The 22,578-nt window shown below is 37.7% G+C and overlaps 3 protein-coding genes across 4 annotated transcripts; 1 reads left to right on the top strand and 2 right to left on the bottom strand.

Annotated features, from left to right (window-relative positions):
• Window positions 1–27: 27 nt before the first annotated feature.
• Window positions 28–3,344, bottom strand: zgc:194887 (uncharacterized protein LOC571819 homolog). The gene is made up of 2 exons (XM_036209994.1): window positions 2,971–3,344; window positions 28–1,214 (listed from the first exon to the last, which is right to left on the bottom strand). The coding sequence occupies exons 1-2, from the start codon at window positions 3,113–3,115 to the stop codon at window positions 520–522; spliced, it is 840 nt and encodes a 279-aa protein (XP_036065887.1). The 5' UTR covers window positions 3,116–3,344; the 3' UTR covers window positions 28–519.
• Window positions 3,345–5,484: 2,140 nt separating this feature from the next.
• Window positions 5,485–8,157, bottom strand: LOC112146653 (KATNB1-like protein 1). Of its 2 annotated transcripts, none has more exons than XM_024272572.2 (10): window positions 7,987–8,157; window positions 7,283–7,389; window positions 7,177–7,214; window positions 6,814–7,093; window positions 6,621–6,736; window positions 6,490–6,540; window positions 6,321–6,410; window positions 6,113–6,217; window positions 5,932–6,025; window positions 5,485–5,844 (listed from the first exon to the last, which is right to left on the bottom strand). In XM_024272572.2, exons 2-10 carry the CDS (start codon window positions 7,382–7,384, stop codon window positions 5,803–5,805), a joined length of 918 nt encoding a protein of 305 aa, XP_024128340.1. In that variant the 5' UTR covers window positions 7,385–7,389; window positions 7,987–8,157; the 3' UTR covers window positions 5,485–5,802. The 2 variants fall into 2 exon arrangements, with proteins under 2 accessions (XP_024128340.1, XP_024128348.1); XM_024272580.1 differs by lacking the exon at window positions 7,987–8,157 and adding an exon at window positions 7,565–7,688.
• Window positions 7,654–19,629, top strand: acp7 (acid phosphatase 7, tartrate resistant (putative)). Its single transcript, XM_024272562.1, has 14 exons — window positions 7,654–7,791; window positions 8,551–8,665; window positions 8,892–9,092; window positions 9,189–9,371; window positions 10,323–10,348; window positions 11,105–11,202; window positions 15,547–15,609; window positions 17,363–17,477; window positions 17,614–17,727; window positions 18,218–18,284; window positions 18,618–18,685; window positions 18,787–18,858; window positions 19,161–19,298; window positions 19,381–19,629. Exons 2-14 carry the CDS (start codon window positions 8,563–8,565, stop codon window positions 19,444–19,446), a joined length of 1,314 nt encoding a protein of 437 aa, XP_024128330.1. The 5' UTR covers window positions 7,654–7,791; window positions 8,551–8,562; the 3' UTR covers window positions 19,447–19,629.
• The last annotated feature ends 2,949 nt before the right edge of the window (window positions 19,630–22,578 follow it).

Here is a 22,578-nt window from a genome sequence, read left to right as displayed (position 1 = left end):
GAAAAATTTTTCACACACGAGTGATCATCAGTTAAAAAAAACATTTTTAATACTTCCAACTAAATAAGTAGAGTTTACATCAGGAGCATGGAAGGGTTTACTGGTACACTATGTAAAAATGTGGGTTTTAAATTCTCAGGATTTCTTTTTTTTTTTTAATTACTGTTGCTGAAAGTGTCTTTGTCAGGTAAAAGAATAAACAAATAACACATAGTAGAGAAAAAAATATTTACAAACTGTTTTCCATTTGATGGAATGTGTACGTCATTGTTGTGGATCATTAACTTTAATATTAAAACCGTTTCTTAGGGAGAAACATGCTTGCTTTGCATCTGTTGTCGTGTTGGAGACAAAGCTGGAGCTAAAATAGTGTTGAATTCTTAAACTATGTTTCATATTTGTGGTCAGTTTTTGCCTCAGTTGTAGTATTTTGTGATTATTTTTGCCATTTGAGAATAAAATGAGGTGAATTGAAGGCCCATCATGGCAGCAGTTCTGCACTATATTAAAAATCTGTTGTTATAACTCGTCCTTCTTGCAGTCCCCACTGTAAATCATCTTCACTAAGTCTGAAGGCCTCACCATCATCCAGGCATACTTGCACAAATGCTCTTTGTTGCAGTCCTTCTGCCAGTAAATGACGTTCCTGCGGTTCAGGTTGGCTCCAGCGCAGGCGTCATACCACCAACCACCACCAGGCACACCTTGAAACTCCAGCTTGGCACAATTTTGAAAGTAGTTGTCATTATCTCTGTCTTTAGTTGTGAATTTTTGATTGTCGTGCAAGTAGTTCTCCGTGTCCATGGTCAGAGCGTCCACCGCCGTGCCCTGGAACAGCCCCAGCCTCAGCCTGAACGCCGTCGATTCGTCCTCCACCAGAAATGGATCGTACTCGCCCGTTTTGGTCACGGCGTCTCGGTCCACAAGCTTCACTCCCAGCTTATAGTGAGCGGGGCCGAGGGTGAGCTGGTGGAGGTACTTGTTTCCGAGCCAGTGGTCACCTGTGACGTCCCCGAAGCCGTTTTTGTACTCGTCCCAAGTGCGGTCGAAATCCACGCTGCTGTTGACGGTGATGTGCTGGAACACGGTCCAGCCTCCCTCTTGCATGGCGCAGAAGGCCACGATGGGGGCGTCGCCAGGCTGGATAAGATAAACTCCATCTCTGGCCTTTCCTGATGATGTCATCAACATGTCGTAACAGTCTCTTGGCAACACTGTGGTGCACAAATAAACCATAAAGTGAGGGAATTGCATTGACTGTTTCCGTATGTTTCCTGCTTTAAGTTGACCCTGTAACCTTTATATGACCTTTGTAACCTTTTAGCCACAATGTGACATCAAATCATACTAAACACTGACACAGGGGTCTGGAACCCTTTAACAGTAAAAGATGCATTTGGGTTTGTTTTCTTATGATCAAAACCTAGTAGGAGCTGAAAGTCTTACAGTATTTTGATGCTGCTTTGCATTTATTTTTTTATTTTTTTATGAATTATGTCTCTTTTGTGGCATGAATGAAAGCAGACACATAAAGAAAAACTAGCATTTTCTCAAAATGTGAAATGTGTTGGACAGAAGCTTGTACGATTTCCTTTCAAAATAAAAGACGACTTGTGCCAAACTGTATCATCCCAGTGCAGCTTTGGAAGGCATAAGATAATATGTGCTTTAAACACATAAAACAACAGACTTTTTGGCCAATGTTTGCTTAGTATTTGAAATTGATGAATTATAGAGCAAACCAGAATTCTTCATGTCAGCAGTGATGTAGAAACCTTTTCATAGTTTATCTTTCAGCCCCCAAATTATAAACGTAACTAATCTAAATTAAATACATGCTTATTTAGTATCGCTTACTTGAATAAAATACTGTTATTTTATTTTTCTTTAGCCAAAGAGCCACTATGGAGAGGTAAAAGAGCCACAAGTGGCTCTGGAGCTGCAGGTTGCAGACCCCTGCACAGACACGAAGCACAGTATCTACATGCAACCTGATTGGACGTTTAGCCACTCTCATGCACACAATTAAGATTTCCTGCAGGATTTCCCTTTTTTTTTAAATTCATCTTGACCAGATTTAGAGTTTAAGTATCAATATCATAACCATTTCTGCAAACTTTCGGTTGAATCCAATATAATTTTCATCATTCGGCGCAACAGCATCATTATTTCCTGGTTGAGTTTGTTATTTCTCTTGATTCATCAAAAAAAAGGTGGATTTAAAAAATAAATTATAAATTTTTCAAGCTTAATTTTGGAAAACATACTGATAAATGAATTGTTTATGGTCAGATTTAAATTATGTCTTATTAAATAACATGCTTAGATGTTTAATATGTGCAGATTTTATAGACTTGATTATGGATTAAAATCTTTTTTTGTTCTTTTGATTATTGATGTTTACGTTGATGAAAAAAATCATTATTAAACACAATAAACAAACAACATTTGATCACAGTTTTAGTTTTTATCAATGTGTTTCATTTAGCTTTTTAAATTGCTTTTATTTATTTTAAGTTTGATCAAAAAAACTGTAAGAATGCAAAAACTCAAACAAAACTGTGTGTTTGCTAATTTAAAATAGGAAATATATTTGACATAACATTTAAGGTTGGAAACTTGACAATAATAAGTCAGAAAGAGGAAAAACACAGCTAAATAGCGATAGCAGATCTGGAATTTGTCATTACATTGATCATCTGAAAAGATGTGACCGGTTTCCCAATGCCAGCATAAAATACTGGCTGTGTTTGACTGTTTACTACTTCCAAATCTGACAGATTAAATACTTACTTTTCAATTATTAAATCAGAAAATCAAAATGTCACAAATCACCTCAGATGTAATGCAGGGAATAGATCAGAGAAGCTGTAAATTCAGTTAATTAAAATGGGTGGTTCTTGTTTTGAAACCCAGATAAAAATGGCTATTTGACAAAAAAGTGAATCAAAAATAAAAGCCAATAGATACCTCTCATTCCCAGGTTAAGCACCCTATTATAATCAGTAGGGGTGAGTAGATCGATGTTCTCAGCTCGCATATCCTCCATGTAAACTCCATCCATTCCAAGCAGCAGCACGGCCACAGCCGGCAGCCAGAGCCTCCAACTCTTCATCCTTTACTGCCTTCTTCTGTCAACTGAGACGAGTTAGTCCAGCACTCAACAAAGCAGCACAAGAGATAAACAAAACCCAACTGATAATGTGAGTCGCAGCCTCTGGAACAAAGAATTGGAATGTAAAGATCAGCTAACGTCATCTACGGGCTTTTCTGCAGCTTTGTGTTGGTTTGCCGGGTCTGAATGAAGGTGATCAGAATGCAAACACGTCAGCAGAGTTCAGATTCAGAGTTCACAGACCTTCAGCCTCCACTGCCCACCTACAGTTGGACTTTATCCTTGGGTTTGCACTGTGCTCCAACCTCTCAGTTATCTGTGTCAAGTGAGATAAAGTCATACAGGAGTGGAGGGGGTCCAAGATCAATAAAAGCAAAAAGCTGAAAGGAAACACATCATAACAGGTTGGTTTTTCCTTGTTTGTCAGAGGAAAACGTTACATTTTCACATATAATTCAACATATACTGAATTTTTATTATTTGATCATGCAAAATGTGCATATTTTATGATTGTGTGACTCATCTCAATTAAAAAAATGAGATAGTTTGTCATTAAAAAGTCCACTTCTGCATATTTTCAAATACTTTTAATCTTTTAAAATCTTACGTATGTTAAAATAAAGCAGGCCACTTGTATTTAATATACAAAAACTTAAATATTTTATTCTTCACAATAAGAGTTTGCAAGAAAGCATTTTTTTTAACTTTATTGAAAATAAACAAATGTACAGAATATGTAAACTGTTGCAAACAAAACAATGACTATAATAAAAGTATTTTAACAAAAAATAATTACAACAAAGGAGAAATGAATAAAAAAATAAAAGTTCACAAAAGTTATACAATATAAGATTTAGAAAAATTAAACTAGAGCACAAAGTTTGACTGTTTGGTGTACTATGGGGGTGAGGACCAAAAAATTAGAAGTCTTTCTAAGTCTGCATTTGTGTAAATAAGATTTGGTCTGAAAAATCAGTAAATTCAAAGTATTTTCTGTTTTATTAACAAAACAAAAACAAGTAATTACATGCTCAAAACTGATGACAGTTGATTTTTAGTTCATTATTTACAATTGTTTCCAATTGTTTCCAGAGCTCTAAAGAAAATGTGCAGTTTTAAAAAAGATCTTAGAGATAGATTTTATTGCAAAAACTTAAGTTAAAAATATCTGAAAATTTGGCTATATATATGTTTTTGGATATATATCATGCAATATTTTTTATGCATTTCTTTGACTTTATTATAATCTTTTTGAGGCAGAAGCCATTCTTTATTCCAATCAATCTCACTAAATATATTATTCCAATAAAGTACACCTCTATGTTCGGTGTTTCTTTTTTCCCCAGAGTGTGTTATGAATATGTTTATAATTGCAATTTTTATTTCAGATACCAGTTCCATTAACTGTGAAAGGAGGATCTATTTTATTTATATATTGAGCAAGAAAAACAAATGTGATAGCAACTAAGAGCCACTAGCATGACCAAGAGAGAAAACAAACAAAATAAAATCCACAGAAATTTCCCGTTTGATTGAATTCTGCAATCTAATTCAGGTCAAATGGAATCAGTTTTTTTAAGTTTACATTTGCATTTTAAGTTAAAGTCTCATTAGTTGCCACATACCTAGGTGTAAGAATTTGTTTTCTGCATTTGACCTGCCCCTTGGGGGAGCAGTAAGCTGCACCTGGAAACCAGTTGGTAGTTTAACACCCCAAACCTTTAATGCTGAGGGTCAAGCAGGGAGGTAGGGTCTCATTTTTAAGAATCTTCGGTTTGAGTGGTGGATTTTAACCCAGTCTATTAGTCTCAGAGCAGACTCTCTATCACAAGGTGGTTGAGTTGGTCAAATCTTAATCAATCAATGATTTCAACTAAATGAAATCCATTCATCTTTTTGTTTGCTTTTTTCCCTGCATGTTTACTCTTAAATACTCATTCCTGCTGTTCTCACCTATAGGAAAATGTCTTCTTCTACAAACTTTAAAGAAAGTAGAAAGTAGGTTTACTGATAGTCAAGCATTGCAATAGATGCATTCAGCTTATTTTTATCTTCAATATACCAAATCTGTGATTTATTATCTGTTTTCTATGTTGCTGTATCGCTCTAGGCAGCACATTTTATGAAGAATTTGTAATGTAATGTTTTCTTGTTTTCCATCTCCCTTCATTTAGTTTTATTTAGGCTCTCTTGGAAGAACAAAGACACTCTTAAGATACAACCCCTTACCTCGGGTTTCTTAAAAATATGTGGTACTTCATGTACTTTGGTTAATCATTATTTAAATAAATATTTCAGAAATGTGTTGTTCAAACAAAAAATGAACACAACTCCATCACTAAATTCAAACAAATGGGCTATAAAAGAGAAAGAGGAGAAATAAATCATTTTATTATAACAAATTCTGTTAAGAATACTTAACATTCCACTTTTTTAAGTAACATATTTATTTATAACTACTACATTTCACTGTACACAAACTTTCATATTTACCATTTAAATCTGTCATTGAAGCAACTATAAAAACATGTCAAACTAAAGTGTCTTTTAAGGCCATAAATACAGTACAATGTATGAAGTGTGTCTAACTGCATTATTTACAGATTGAATAGTCATTTTTTTAAAAGTAAGGCTGCACACAAAATGAATGTTAATCAAAAATGTCAACAGATGTGTCATTTGGATCCTCAGTGTTGCTGATTCAGTTGAAACAGGAAGGATTCAACAAACTAGGGGGAAAAAAGAAACATTGTTAATGTAGAAAGTAAAAAGGCAACAATGTGTACAACGCAGAAAAATTATATTTCTGCACTGACTTTTATAGTGTTTGCTGTAGCTTCCGGAACAGATTCCCATGAAGGTTTCTCCTGCCATAACTCCCACAACTGCTGATTAAAAACCTGAAAATTTCTGAAACCATAAAAAGAACAATTTTTTTTTTTTTTTTTTTAAAAAAGGCGTTGAAGATCAATTTATCCAAAAAAAAAAACCACTAACACATCCAGATGAGGTTGAATTGTTCCACTGTAGCCGCTTGTTTGTAGCTCCTTCTTCCATTTTCTTACAACTGAATGGATCCACTTTAAGCCAACAACAAGATACCTAAAAGAATAAAAGTCAGCGGTCATTCAAAGCTCCTCTGTTTCCTTTTTATTCTGTGGTTGTTCTGCAACATGGAACAAAAATCAAAGAAAGGAAGACTCACTCTTCATATTTAGTGTTGAGGACTTTCCTAACCAAAGGAAACAAGTCAACACAGGATCCAATGGTTATCTTTGGAGAGTCTTCATCAATACTGCCAAAAAGCACAAATGGTAAAGTATGATTTATGTTCTTTGTTAATGTTTCAGATCTTCTGCATGTGCTAGACCTACCATTTTGAAAAAATTGGGAGAAAATCAACGACCACAGCAATGTCTTGAATCCTGTTAAAAGATAAAATGTCACTTTATGGACAGTTGTGCAAAAACAAACCATAAAATGTGCCTAAAAACACAGTACGTACTTTAGAAAGTATGTCAACAGCTCCTCAACATTTCTCTGCCAGAGTGTGAAAGCCACCTTCAGTCTTAAATGTCTTCCAAACAGAATATCCACCATAGTTTTATGATCCCTCATCAGCTGAAAGACAGTAAACATTAATTTAAGAAAAACTAAACCTAATCAAATAAAGGAGAAATGAGACCTGTGATAGTAACCTCAGTGAATATCTTGTAGTCAGCGGGCTCAGAACCAGTTAGACTAGTCTCGTGGTTATTACTGATGTTTTGTGAGCGCTCTAATGAGTCCCAGTGAAGCATTTTTCCTTGCTGTGCGTCCTGCAAAACTGTCACGTTGTTCTCCTTGTTTGCTGCTTCAGAAGTCCTTCCAGATGCATGCGGTTTCCTCCTGACCACCGTTAGATGATGCGTTTTCCTCTTACAGGAGACCACTCTCTTAACTCTGCCGGGGTTGTTGCCAGAGCGACTAATTGGATACCTTAAAAGCATTGAAAACACATCTCAAATCTGTAGAGCAAGAGAAGAGCAAACATACTTCTGAACTATTGTTGCACAGAATACCTCTTTTTGTGGAACTCTTCGTGGCTGTCACTTTCCCCCTGTATTTTAAAAGTACAGTCAAGATGAGCATATAAAAATATGTAATTCTTATAAATAAATATCTGACCTGATTTGTTTTTGTTGCATTACTCCCTCTGTCCTGTGGTCTGTCCCATCTGATAGGATGATCCAAACCTTCACAGCTTCTGCCCTCACAGTCAGAATCCATTTCATCTGAAAAAAACAAAAAGAAAAACGACAAAAAATATGCTTAAAATAATAATAAAAAAACATATCTGAAATAATTTCCACCACTAACTTTTACTGTTCATTTTTTACCACCCTTGTTTAACTAAAAAATAAACAAAAACTGACCAACTGGACAATTACATTAATGTAATAAACTTACTTGTTCAATTTTACATATTTCCATTCAATTTAGTTCGTTTGTTATTCATAAAGGTATAGAAACACAATGTCCCATAACCCTTTGCGGCATTGTTGTTATTTTTGCGGAATGACGTAGTCGTCCTGTTAGCAGTTTTGAAGTTTGGAGTTTCTTCAGGCAACTAGCTTCTAAGCAGCCCCAGGCTTTTCTGCCCTGGAAGACTTTTATTCGCCATGTGTTCATAAACTGTAAGTCGTGTCGAATGAGTCAATATAAGTGGAATTCTGAGCTGAAAATATCGAGGAAAAGCTTCATTGGGTCGGCTGTAAAGCTAGCGACGCGAGAGAATGGGCGATAGTTAGCATATATCCCTCTTTAGACATAGTTTTCAGAAATACGGAAGCAGCAACAAATACTAAATTTAGATATTTTTTTACTCTCACCTAAAGCTGGTGATGGGACGCGCTGTCATTCCCGTGCGCCTTGAACCGTTTGGATCCGTCCTGGTCGGCGGATGGATCAGCCCATTCACGGTGATCCCTCCGCGCGCCCCCTCTAGCGACCGCTGACCTAATAATGAGCCGATTTAAAGACCAAACACCTCATTAAAGCTGCTCCACTTAGTTTCTCTGTAAGCCTTGCCCTTGTGCTCGTACTTAGCCTTTATTTCCTTCATGTAATACTGTTGAGCTTTAAATGACATCATCAGTGTCATGACCTTTTATTAAGTTTTTGTTTTCCCACTTTAGAGAAGCCCTGACCTGTGTTTGAAGCATTTAATGCATGCACAATGACAAAAAACAAACAAACAAGATCAGCTGTTTTTTGTTGTCACGTGATCTGTTTGGTTTCTCCTGCTGCTGAGCTTCATCAACTCATTCGAAGCTTCTCAGTTTCCCACTTGTCACATGATGATGCTTCTAATGTTGTGGTTTTCTGTTTCAAAGTCCTCGAGGTCATGTGATGATCTGGTTTTACTTCTTGTTTGTCTTTATTGTTACTTCCAGTCCGCTGTTAGAATGCTGTCTGCTGCCTGTCTCCTGTTGGGCTTTGCCCCCCTTCTGGTGCAAGGTGTCCCTCCTATTTGGACCCAGCCAGAGCAGGTTCACCTGTCTTATGCAGGTAAGGACTGCATTTCCATTTTATTTTTCCCCTAAATATCTCTTATTATCTGAATTTTGTGTATCCCAGCATAATACATGAACAAATAAATCTTGTTGCTGATATAATCTGGTGTTATACCTTTGATTTGTGCACAGTTGTATTACTAAAATGCAATCTTCTAACTTTTGCAAAACTGTGATTGAATTAAATCATTTTATATTTACTGAGCATCTTATCTCCACAGGAGTACCAGGCTCTATGGTGGTAACCTGGACCACCTATAATAAAACAAAGAGCACGGTGGAGTATGGCCTTCTGGGCGGTCGCATGTTCGAGCAGACTGCTGAAGGCAGTGCTACTCTGTTTGTGGACTCTGGAAAGGAGAAGAGGAAGATGTTCATCCATCGCGTCACCATCACAGGCCTCAAACCTGCTGCTACTTACGGTGGGTAGTGTTCTGGTTTTGTGTTTGCTTGTAGCTCGTCAGAACTCAAAACACAGTCTTGACACCCTTGTGTTTTTCTGCTTGTTTTTGAATCAGTCTACCACTGTGGCAGCGATGAAGGCTGGAGTGACGTGTTCTCCTTCACTGCTCTGAATGACAGCTCCAGTTTTAGTCCCAGATTCGCTCTCTATGGGGATCTGGGCAACGAGAACCCTCAGTCTCTCGCTCGACTGCAGAAGGACACTCAGATTGGCATGTATGACGTCATCCTGCATATAGGTAAGGATTTCTGACATCAATTTATTGTTTTGTTTTTTTGTCTCTACAAAAAGTAAACAATAAGTAAATGTAAATGTAAAGTGTTCCCCCGTTTGTCTAGAAATTACCTGCGATATAGGAAATCTGTGAAGTAAGATTAGATATAAGGCTGTAAAACTCCCTAAATACTTAATTCACTATTCTCAGAATAAAAGATACACATTTTCACATTTTCTATTGCGTTTAAGCTGAACCTTCATAGGAAAATAAGTCCAGTATTGAAGGAAAAAAAAACTCTGGCAGACTGCATTCTGTACCAGAGACACGGCACAGAGAAGATTGATTGACAAGGTCCACAGCCAATCAGGACGCAGAACACAGTCTGCGTTTAAAAAACAAATCATGTAAAATTACCCTGAAAAAAAATCTGTGAAACTGCAGAAGGTGAACTTCAAAATATCTAGGGACCACTTGACACTACCTTTTTTTGTCTATTTTCTTACAAAAAATGTTTTTCTCAAAAAAAAAAAAAAAAAAGAAAAAAGGTAAGATAGTTCTAGTTCTTGTAAAAAAGAACATTTACGCTAAAAAGTTTTTACCAGTTAGAGTTTTCACTTATATTTTGCACTATGCAAAATTTTTATCTGCAAAAGTGACCAACGTCCAAAAAGGTTTTCAAATACTTATTGTTATTGAGATGTAAAATGTCTAATTTTGGAAAAATGTAAATATTGACCCTATTTACTATTTTAAAGAAAATGTTATTTTTTCATGTTTGAGTGTGAATTAAGACGTATTGCAGTGCTGAACTAATTTTTTGTTGTTCAAACAATGTATTTAGCTAGATAGCTTCATGTCATCTAACGTTGGAGACAGAGAATTTTTATTTTTTTCTAAACTTAGCTTTAAAGTAGTAAAAAAAACATGACATGTCCAGATCTGTTCTAATCAGTGCACATGCTTATTTTAAAGGGGACTTTGCCTATGATATGCATGAGGTAAGTCATCTTTGAATTCCTCCATCTGTGCTTTTTTTCTCATATTGTGTCTTAATAGTCACATCAACTTCCTCTTTTCACCTCACCCGCAAACCCAAGTGTTTATTATCAGCACTTTTACAGTCTCTCCTCTGTGGTCGAGACTTATGATTAACATGACTGGGAGATGTTCTAAGCCTTTGCTGAAAGCTGAGAAGTCTGTCGATGTCACCCAACTATTTGATGAATGAAGTGGTGCCACGCAAAGCTTTGTATCCCGACTTTCAGGAACAGGTTTACTCATCTAAGCTCCTCCCACTTGTCATCTTTAATGTATAGATGAAATTGAATCATACAGGATGCTGACACTATTTTTTCTCAAATGAGTTATTTATGTGTTTGTCTTTAAAATAATAATAATAAAAAAAGATTAGAATCAGCAGGCCTCCAGAAAAAACAAATAACCGTAAGTCATTCACATAATGTTCCCCGCTGGAATGTGCGAGTATGTCTTGTGGCTTGAATGATATTATAAAGAGAAAAACAGAGAAAAGGAATTTGTCTGGTTGTAAGTAAAAAGCATTAAAACAGCAATAAACCGCTCAGCTCTTAGCATACCTGAGTCTAAGTCTGCCTGCTTGGTTCTGCGGGCTGATATCCACTTTCTGAAGCTGTCTGGAAAATGGACTCATTTATTTAGGATCAGTGATTAGGGGGAAATGAAACAAAGTCTTCACAGGAAACGCTTGGCATCATGGGTAATGACTCTGTTTGCAGGACAATGCCAGGATTGGAGATGAGTTCATGAGGCAGATCCAGTCCATTGCAGCATATGTGCCTTACATGACCTGTCCAGGGAACCACGAATCTGCATAGTAGGTGGAAATATTTGACTCTATGAAGTTGTATGTATTTTACCTCATTTTACTGTAAAATGACATCAATTTGCTTTAATTATTACGACAGACTTTTATTAAACACAAAGACCAAAAGACCCAAAATGCCTGGTTTTAGTGTTCGAATCTGTCAGAGACGTTTTGTTTTTGTTGCATAAAATAAAAAGCACCACTAAGAATAAAAAGAGTTTCTCCTTTAAAGACATTTTCATTTGTAGTTTGAAATGCCAAATTAATATTTAGGTAGGGCTGCACGGTGGCGCAGTGGTTAGCGCTCTTGCCTCACAGCGAGAAGGCCCCGGTTCGAATCCCGGCTGGGACCTTTCTGTGTGGAGTTTGCATGTTCTCCCCGTGCATGCGTGGGTTTTCACCGGGGACTCCGGCTTCCTCCCACCATCCAAAAACATGCTTCATAGGTTCATTGGTGACTCTAAATTGTCCCTAGGTGTGTCTGTGAGAGTGGATGTGTGTGTGATTGAGGCCCTGCGACAGACTGGTGACCTGTCCAGGGTGTACCCCGCCTTCGCCCATCAGTAGCCGGGATAGGCTCCGGCACCCCCGCGACCCCGAAAGGGAAGAAGCGGCCAAGAAGATGGATGAATGAATATTTAGGTATAAGAAATGGAGTGCATTGCATCGCCACAAACTTAATTCACTCTTTTATGAATCAATTTGTGGATCGTGTACTGAAATGCTTATTGAAAATGTACTGTATACGAGGACTAAACAGAGTAACCCCCCACCCCACCCCTATCCTCTGCGCGGAGGCCAGGAATTCTGGTGTTTGCGCGTTTATATTGATTTTCATTGAAAGTGTCTGCTTGATTGGGCGGCCAGTGTGTAAGCACCTACACACACACTCACAGGCGCGCCTGCATGGAAAGCTGTCCAATCAATTTTTACATTTTCTGCATCAATAAACATTTTGACGAGTTTAATCAGTTTTTTCCCCGATTCCCGAAGAATCATTACATCCCCGCTGATAACTATTTTTTTACCTTCAAAAAGTTTTTATCCTGTTTTATTATTTTTTTTTTTTTTACTAAAGTCATGCACTCATCATGTTTGAGTATAAAAGTTTCAGTGAAATTAAAACAGATTCCTGAGCAAACTCATAGTCCAAAAAGTGACTCTGTGCATACTTTATAAGAATCTGTAACATTACAAAAAGGAACTTGACAATTTGAGTTTCCAACTAACAAAGTGATGCAGAAGCTACTGTTTTTCCTTTAAGTTAAGTAGTATAGCTGTTTATCACAAGTTAACCGACTAATAATAGGAATTTTCTGTTTGTTGCACTAAAAGGGGATAAAAGAGCATTTATCTTTGTTGGTGAAGTAAACACAGCACATTCACTTGCAATGAAAAATGTATTTTTGAACCTCAGAAACCCTAAACAAAGCTGCAAACTTCTGCCATGTCTGCGTTTGTGACATGTCATCAGTCACACGCCTTAATATGAGCTCTTAAACTCGGGGAAAGTTTATTTTTCTTTTCCTCTTTAGACACAACGCGCCACTCGGTGACGCAGCTTAAGTGCATAACTTTGCAGTCTCATTTTCAGCCCTCTTAAAGTTCAGAAATCGATCTTAAATTAAAACCTCAGCCATTCATTTCATCTTAAAACATCAACAATGACTGCGTCCCAAAATTCCAGCGGGGTCAGTCATCAGTGGCACATTGGAACATTTCGAGGTACCAGATCCTGCAGCATAATATTTACTTGCCGCTGATGTATTGGTCCGGCTTTCTGTTGTTCTTGGCATCCACTGTCTGTCTTCTGCGTGCTCTTTATTAAATACCTTCTAACGGTAGTCTCTTTTTATTGGCTCTGGATTGGGACATCTGAACCTGATCTGAAAAGCCCGTTTCCTTCGTTACATAACCTGAAATCCAGCTTTCTTTACCGTCTTCGCCGGCTTCTACCTTCCTAGCTCACTGTTGTGCGGCGTGTGTTCCTCTCAGTTTCCATCCTCAAGAACGTACGGTTGAAGTACAAACGAAACAAGGATAACCACAAACGTTTGCCGTCTGCATTCCAGCGGCATGAGAACAGCGGGTCCACAGGAGACGTGAAAATCAAGGCTCTCTTTGTTCATCAGGAACAGCGGATGTTTGTCGGACCTTTAGAGAGAACCAATAATACCATTTTAATTACCGTCAAGTGACTGCAGTTCAGGATTTTATTATTTCAGACTGCCAACTATTTCCTTCAGTTTCTCAGGGCGAATGTAGCCTAATGTGGGATGAAATGTATATTTCTAGAGTGTTCACAACATCTACAGTAAATTCTGAATTTGAACAAAAAATTCAGAACCAAACGTCCACTGGGTTGAATAGGATAACTCTTGTTTTTTTAGTACTCGTTTAAATGATCTTTAATTACTTTATTATCCCTAAAAAATCTATTTTTATCAGTCTGTTAATTAATTCTAGGTATCATAATTTAGTCTTCTTTTTCTGGATTATTATATGTATTTCAATTTACAGTTCAGTGTGTACTTTGTGCTATTAAATACTCGTTCATACCTTTTCCACCCACAAGGTGGAAGTATGACCTCATGTTGAAACTTTGGTTCAGCACCCAAAGAAATGCTTGAAATTGAGGTAATAAAACATTACTTAGGAAGACCTCTCCTTCCTTTAGCTCTACTTTAGTTTGAACAATTCTCTTTGACCTTTTTCCAATTTTTTTACTAAAGAAAAAAAATGTTTTGTTAGTTTATCAACTGCTCTAAAAAATGGCTTCCACTTAAGGACCTACGTCAAAGAAAATTGTGTGTTTGCTGTTAATTTTAACATGTTGAAAAACAGAAAAAAATATTAAAATTGCACTTCTGAGTATCTGTGTATTCAAATTGTTGTGAATCAAAAGGAAAAAAAATTCACTTTGATGTAGGTGTTACAGTCAGCAGACCACAAGCTTCCTGCTCCTCTCCATTCCAATGCATCCACTTGCAGTCAAATAGATCCATGTACGGCTTTGTTTCCTCATCTTGTTCGCTATCATAGTAAAAACTGTACGGCTGGATAGATTCAAAGTTGCTTATTTTGGCTAAAAATAGCAAAATCATAATTAAAACACTACGGAGTCCTTAAAGGGACATTGAAGGGAAAAAAATGTTTTTTTTTTTTCTAAAAATGGAAGCTAAAAAAAAAATCTGGTTACTAACTGTGTATACGGAGCTCCTAAAGGGGCATTAAAGTAAAATAAATGTAAGTACAGTAAATTGAAGTAATAAAAAACAAAACAAAAAAAACATCTGGTTACTAACATGTGCTTACCCGATAGCAACTGATGCGCAGTGCGCACCAGTTGCTGTCTAGTGAGCACCAGTCAGTAACCAGAAAAAAAAATGAATTCAATTTTTAGAAAAAAATATTTTTTTTGCTTTAATTAAAAAAAAAATAGTACTATCTTGCGCGCACCAGTTAGTAACCAGAAAAAAATGTTTACTTCAATTTTTAGAAAAAGTATTTTTTTACCAATTTCTTTTTTTACTATGATGTCTCTATAGGGGCTCCATAAAAGACCCCCTGTAATGCATTTAAAATTGATCTAAAGTTGATCAAAGTGGGATTGTAAAAAGCAAAATTAAGAATATTGTACGCATTTCAGTAAATTGGAATCCAAAAAGCTTCATACAAGAGTTTCAAAGCTTGTCGGCGCATCTAAATGTTTCATATCAACCTATTTGGTTTGTTGTTTCAAGCAGTTTCTCATATCTACATCAAGAGGAACCACCAGAATGTGAAACCATAGAGAGAGAAAGTGATTTCTCTAATAACAGCAGGATCTAAAATTACAGTCTTGTTTAAACAGCATCTCATGGTTTCATGAAGGTTGTATTTAGAGGTGAGTCTGCTCTCAGCAGAAGTGAGGAACACTCCGCCATGGTGGCTCCTACTCGCTCATCCACTCTCTGCTCCACCCTGGATCTCCCAAGTTGCCCAGATTTTGATTAGTTGGCTCCAGCAACCGGCCAGGATGCAGACCTACTGTACAGGGTGATGTCATTGAGGCGACATCTATGCCGAACCTTTAATTTGGTGATCCGGGCACTGCCTAGATTTTTGTATATATTTCTATAAAAAAATCTAAATGGAGCTGTGTTTTTTATAGAACGCATGGTTGTTTTTGTCTGATCATCTTCCATGTTGGGTTTTCTACCAAGCTGAAGTAATGACACAACGTTATTTGTGGAACTTTCTGTCCAAACTGCAGTTGCGGCTCTGACTGAACCAAAAAAAAAAATGTTAAAAAAGTGACAGTTTGTGGTGCTAGCTGATGATCAGACTGCAGTAATTTTCTCTTCCTCACAGCAACTTCTCAAACTACAGGAATCGCTTCAGCATGCCGGGCCAAACCGAGAGTCTATGGTACAGGTAAGAGTGCGGAACATGAACTGTAATGGAACACAGCAGATGACAGCATACGCTGTGGAGACTGTACAAAATGTACAAGTTCCACAAAAACAATGAGTGTAAAGATTCAGGAGGAGTCTGGCTCTCCTCACTCTTACTTTGAGGTTTCCTCTCTTATCTTCTGAACACTCAGACTACACAAAGAAGCTATACATGTGACTTACTGACTCATTGCCCGTGACAGGCCTCCTTCTCTCAGACAGTAAGATAATATCCTTCTAGACCACAGGCGTACTCTCTGTGGGTCTTAGATGCAGACAGGCTTGCCGGTTGGAAAGCCTTCACTTGTGCGTGATTAAGATCGAGCGGAGGCACAGAGGAGCTGCAGAACTGTGTGCCACTGAACCGCTGTAGTCTGTAATGTATGGAAGCATTCCCACTCAGTATGTTTTTATGTCTAAAAAATATCAAAAACAGTAAATGTTAAAAAAAAGGGCAAGAACAAACCCCAATAAACTAAAAGTTAAAATTGTTGTTAGGTATTTTGTAATAAAAAGCTCCTAATGAACTGATTGGCAACACATGTAAAGACCTCTGTGTAAGGAGTAGAATACTGCGCTGGCTCCTTTAACTCTTTATTAAGACAGTCTAAAGAAAAAGCACCACCAAATGTACTCAAACAAACAACAATTGCTGTGCATCAATATGTCAATAACACCCGATGAGGTGTCTATCATAAGAAATTATTGGATAACTCTGTCCTCTGCTGTCCTTTTTCTTTCATTATTTATCAAAATATTCATGTTCAGTCTGTATCTTTTACAATTGACGACTCACCTGGACCATGGTATTAGGAAAACGTTATTAGACATATACAAACAATCTGTGTGAAAGATGCTCTTCAAGCGTGGTTACTAATCCTCCCAAGAGTAGACGTTTTAGAACAGTTCAAATTTTGAACACGTAAAGCTCTGAGAAATTCTAAAATTATATTGTTTAGTATTAAAACAAGCTAAACAATGACTGTGTGGACTGTTGACTGTATATGAGAACTGGACCGAGTGGGTGTGAGTTTAGTGTAAGTTTTTCATTCTTAGCCTAGAAAAACTCCTTAGCTAATCACAAATAGAACAGTTGTGACACATCCAGTCAGGCCATTAGATGATCATCTGTCAATCAAGAGACCAGGCCTATATTTATGTAGATGTTTCTGACACAATTAGTAAAAATAATTTTAATTTTAATAATTTTTTGGAGGCACAGTTGTCTTGAAACCAAGCTTATTTAAGTAATAATGTTTGTTGTAAAAGTTGGATGGTTTTACATTGTAATGAATAGGACCTGTTTTGGTTGCTTAACCAGCCACCTTGTGGTTAATTGTTGAAGTGAGGCGTCTCCAGTCACTTGAATAGGCATTTATAATAAGGTTACCATAAGGTTTTCTGTACAAAATGTGGAGTTAAAATCTGAGCCTTGATACCCAGCAGATGAAGAAGAGTTAACTTTGGGTCATCCTGATGAGGTGTCTTAAGATACAGTTGCAAATCTTCCAAAATAAGTACAAATCTTTGTTTGGGAATCAGTGCAACACAGATAAGACATATGACTTAATTCAGTGCATGCTAGTTTTTTGAAGATTGCGAAAGGAAGAGAAATGCACATTTAGAGGAGGGTTTTGTCTGTCTTATCCTGGTTTTTGTTCACTGAGTGACTTGCAGCACGCTTCCTCTGCTGACTAGAGGCTATGTATCATTTTAACGGTGTGTTTCTGCAGCTGGGACCTGGGGTCAGCGCACATAATCTCCATCTCCACTGAGGTTTACTTCTACCTTGAATTTGGCCTGGAGCTCCTTTTCAAGCAATATGAGTGGCTGAAGAAAGACCTGGAGGTTAACAACTCTCCTTCTCCGTTTCAACACCTACTGTCATTGTTCACATTAGCTTAACTCTATTTATTGGTCATTCACCTAACATGTATGGCTTTTTTCTGATATCAATGTGGCTCATGGATGGATCCTGACCTAGGAAGCCAACCGGCCAGAGAACAGGGCAGTGCGCCCTTGGATCATCACCATGGGACATCGACCCATGTACTGCTCTGATGACGATCAGGACGACTGCACCAAGTTCCATTCCTTTGTACGGAAAGCACCGTTTCACACACATCCCTCCAAAGAGGGCTTGATTCCATCTCCATTTCATGTCATTTCTTTAATTTTGTTAGACCAAACCAAGTCAACCTTGCTCAGTCCAAATGTTTAGACGTTCCTGCTAAAGCAGCTGCATCAAATTCCAAACTATTATCACTAATTATTGCAGACACTTTAATGATATGATAATATTTGATTATGTAAGTAAGAAGTTGCATGACTGCATCCACTGTTCATGCTCTGCCTTTATAAGGTAAAGAGGTTTTCGTTAGAATTACAGAAGTTCTGCTGTTCAGCTGGGAGCAGCACATCCCTGTAGACACCCTGCTGTAATCTGTAATTCAGCCCTAATGGTTTCCGTTGTGCTGCAGTCAGCACTCTGTTGGTTGAGGCTGGCATGGACACAATAGAGCTCTAACAGAGCGTTTCACATCGCAGGTAGAATTGCAGACGCTCTCATTATAACTGTTTTAACGCAGGTCAGACTGGGCCGGAATGACACCAAACCGCCAGCTCCTGGCCTGGAGGATTTGTTTTACCGCTACGGTACGCTTCTACTGTTTACAGATCGATTGTAATCTCTAATCCACAGAACTATGTCGAAAGAGATAGATAAAACAGTTTTTAATTGAAAAAATGAACTCTTGCATCAAGGATCTTTTTGTATAAAATTTCTTGGGATTTTGTTTCTTATGTTTGATTATTTGGCTTGACAATGAAAATGTTGGTTTCTTTGATCTTAAGCTTGTTTGTTGCAGAGAAATATCCCAATTAAATGTACAAAACTTCCAAAAAAAACCAAAAAACTTTGGGATTGCTCTGTGGTTTGGTTTCATGATATTTGTTCAGAACATTTTTCCTTCTTGTTGTATTTAACAGGAGTGGATTTGGAGTTGTGGGCACATGAACACACATACGAACGACTCTGGCCCGTCTATGGTGACAAGGTCGGACTCTGCACTTTAAATTCTCAGTATTTTCTTCATCTTCTGAGCTATTGTCAGATGTCCAAAGCCACTGTTTAGTTTTTTGTTTTTTTTCCTGGTAGGTGTACAATGGAAGTGCAGACCAACCTTATGTGAACCCCAAGGCTCCAGTACACATTATCACAGGCTCTGCTGTAAGTGCCAACACCAATACATGACTGGGAATGTTCACGTGCATTGATCGGTGCATGCTGAATCAACAACTCTGTCTTGCATTGAACACAGTCCTGTCTGTGCAGCTGCTGAGTTAAGCAGCAGCTGTTGCTCTGGTGAAGTCTTTTCTGATGTGGCGGCTGAGCAGCGCAGGGCACGCTCTGTCATCCAGCCGCAGAGGAATTAGTCATCAGCACATCAAAACACAATCACATGGAAGTTCAGTTGAAGGGGATTTAGAGAGAAACACATGGCTCCTGTGCTGCTGAATTTTGTTTTGCAGGGCTGCAGGGAAAGGACCGACAGGTTCCAACCAAACCCCAAAGCATGGAGCGCCTTCCGCAGCACAGACTACGGCTACAGCCGCATGCAAATCCTCAACTCTACCCACATTTACTTGGAGCAGGTATCAGATGACCAGGTGAGCAGACTTGAAGTAAAATGCACATTTATAGTAAAAGTTTTCACAGAATTAATGGCAGAACTGCTTCTTTATGTTCCAGCATGGCAAAGTGATTGACAGCATATGGGTAGTAAAGGAAAAACATGGCTTCTCTGCTTGGCTGTGAGGATCAAAAATTGAATGTAATTTAAATTTCCTGAAAATATATGAAAGTGTTTTATTGCTTTTAACTGAAAACCATTTTTGTTTGATGCTGATTTCTTGTGAATGGATTTATAATGTAAATGTGCTATTTCCTGGCTGGTTTAAACCACACTAGTATGTATAAACAGATTTTTGTGATCCATCACTTGTCAAACTTCTGTGTGTCTTCTAATCAATAGCTTGTTATAAGTGATTGACAAAATTGTAAAATGACACGCTGTGAGTTTGGCAGACACCACATTTACCTTCAGAGGATGTTTTTCTTCTCAAAAACCTCAAAACACACTTCAAACGTTCAAATCTCCTTTTTCATTTTACCTGGGTGAGAGGCTCTCTCAGTAAGTCCCTCCAGGATATTAAGAAGCGCGTCATTGTCTGTCTATGTGGTCGTCAAGATCTGATTGAAAAACACACAGAAAACTGCTCAGTCAGAGTTATGCAACTCAGGAATTCCATGCAAAAATCAACAATATTAGCTTAAACAACTCTGTAATATCTCCAATATTCTGCCTATTGCAGCCACAATAAATTAGTCTTTGTTTAATCTAATACTCCTAGGTTTACACATAGATTTTTATACCAAAAACACTTGGAGTTACTTTAAACTAAACCATCTTTGGGATCTGCACAAGGACTTTATCCAACAGAGGAGCCAAAGCATGAAGTCAAGAAGCCGTACTTCACACAATGTGTCAAAACAACTCTTAAAGCTGCCTCAGAAAAGCCAGAAGTGGTCAGGCGTCAGTAGCGTGTCTGTACCTTACCGCAGAGTTGTTGGGGTTATGTGATGTTAGCCCACAGCTCTGCTTGCAGGAAAAATAATGACTGCTCTCGTTCACGTGCAACCCCAGACCAGATTGCAAAGTCATGCGAGTCTCAGTAGAGATGGGCATCAACAAAACACTGGAAGGCTTCAGAGGTCGACTTTAGTCATCTCCCTCTCATCCATCTCTGTCTGAAGTATGACTCAAAAACAGATGAATGGAAAGTTCGTGGCCTTGAGTAATCAGCATGACTTGTGTCACACACGTACTTTGTCTTCTGATTGGGTACGATTTTTACATTATCAACTAAACTATGGTGCCCAGTTTGAGCCTTATTTTGGGTTTCATTGATAACAAATAAATGTTAAAAGAGTTTACCTCGTTATTAAAATATTCAAATATATTACTTTTGCATTTGATCTCAAAGTAGCTTAACATAATTTCTGCACCACATCTGTTGATCTATTGTCAAAACATTCCCAGAATTTTTAAAATTATGATTATGCAATTTTTAGCCAAAATTAAAAAAACCTGCATCATTTTCTAGATCATAGTTTCTGCTGCAGGAGTCCATGAAAATTCTCCTCTAAATTATGCGTGGGACTGTTTGACAGTAAGCCAGCACTCATTTCCCATTGTTTTCACTCTCTTCCGCTAGCTTACACCCCTCACAACTCCAATCTAATATAAGGGGTGCAACAAAAATGGCGAGCGATATTAGAGTTATTCAGCCACACAGTTTTGAGGGAATGAAGGAAAATGGAGATGTACGTGGATCTGTTTGTCTTCAAGTGGATGCATCAGAATGGGGCGGAGCAACTAGTATGTGGTGGTGCCAGACTGTGTTTTTTTTACATGTTACTAACAAGGTTTGGAGTTACAGGTGTTGTAAATATGCTAACTTGGCTAACATGTTACAAATAAGTGCAATAGTTACTGTGAACGCAGTGAACTGGTGGACATATCTTTGACTGTTGTCCCGCTTAATTCACCTTATAGTTCAGTGGGCCGTAAATATGACAAGTTTAAAAATAGACCAATCATTGATGTTGTGCCATGTAATGTAATTCAATGCCCCCTATAATGTGGAAAATACAGTAAATAAATATTTATATTACTAACAGTGCAAATCATATAGAAGAACTAAAGAAGAACAATAATAAGTAGTCATGTTCCTGCTCCTTTCCGTATGTTTTTCGGCATGTAAAAATTCAATTGCACTTTTATCGATTAAGCAATCTTGGGATCAAAACATTATGCTTGTTCAGGACATTACTGCTTGTACTTTTGGTATTAATGAACTTTATAGTATTTGAATCATTGAGCAAAATATGCCCCATAATGAATAAAAGGTTCTTCAAATCCTTCAAAAACTTTGTGCACTTTGAAATCTGTGAACTTTTTCAGCTACAGACCCCATTCAAACTTTAAAATGTTAAGCAACTATTTGTTTTTTTAAGGTACTTTTGAAGTTTAGCTTTTAATTTAGCAAGATTCTAGCTGTTTTGGCTAATTTAGAAATGTTTCCAGTTTTTTAAGCTAAAATTGAGTTTAGCTAATATTTTAGTGTTATGCTAGATATTTTGGCAAAATCTGACATTTTTTCTCTAATTTTTAGCTAATATTTTGGCAAGCTTTGACCTCAAATGGTTTCAGCTTGAGCATTTTTAGCTATCAATTTCAGCGTTTTTAGCTATCTGCACTGGCATCTTCACAATAAGCTCACAGCATTCACTCTGGCATTACCTCAGGTAATGCTAAATATCTACTTAAGTCAGCAATTAATTCATTCTCAGGCTTAGAGTTGAGTAAAATCTAAGTAAAATGCCTCTTTTTGTCTCCTTCTGCAAATCATAGCCATTAAGCTCCTCTGTGAGACCTCATGAGTTTTAGTTTATTCGTGTGGTTTACCAACATCATTTGTCTTTCAAAAACTAGTCGCTCTCACATTGAACATCTACTATACTCAGAAAACATGAGAGCATCTGTGTGCCATTTTTCTCCATCAGTGATCACGAGTCGGCACTCCATCACTGCAATGAATTAAAGGCTGCACAAGTCTGGATCTTGGGGGGGGGGGATCTTCAATCAGGCCAGGAACTCAAATGCTTTTCCAAGCTCCACTATGAGATAGCTTCAGACCACCAGCAAGACAAAACAGCCATGTACTGTCTGCTCCCGGCACGTCAGCACACATTCTTACCATAACTCCCTAACATTGCAACGGCCACTTCAAGAACTCTGTGCAGCATCAACAGAAACGGTTAAGCCTGAATGTTGTCACAGTGAAAATCCGGTAAGCCTATTGGTGTTTTTGTAACCGCTCAGAG

The sequence above is a fragment of the Oryzias melastigma genome, linkage group LG22 (genome assembly GCF_002922805.2).
Source record: "Oryzias melastigma strain HK-1 linkage group LG22, ASM292280v2, whole genome shotgun sequence".
Lineage (NCBI taxonomy): Eukaryota > Metazoa > Chordata > Actinopteri > Beloniformes > Adrianichthyidae > Oryzias > Oryzias melastigma.
This window is presented reverse-complemented; position numbering and strand designations above follow the sequence as displayed.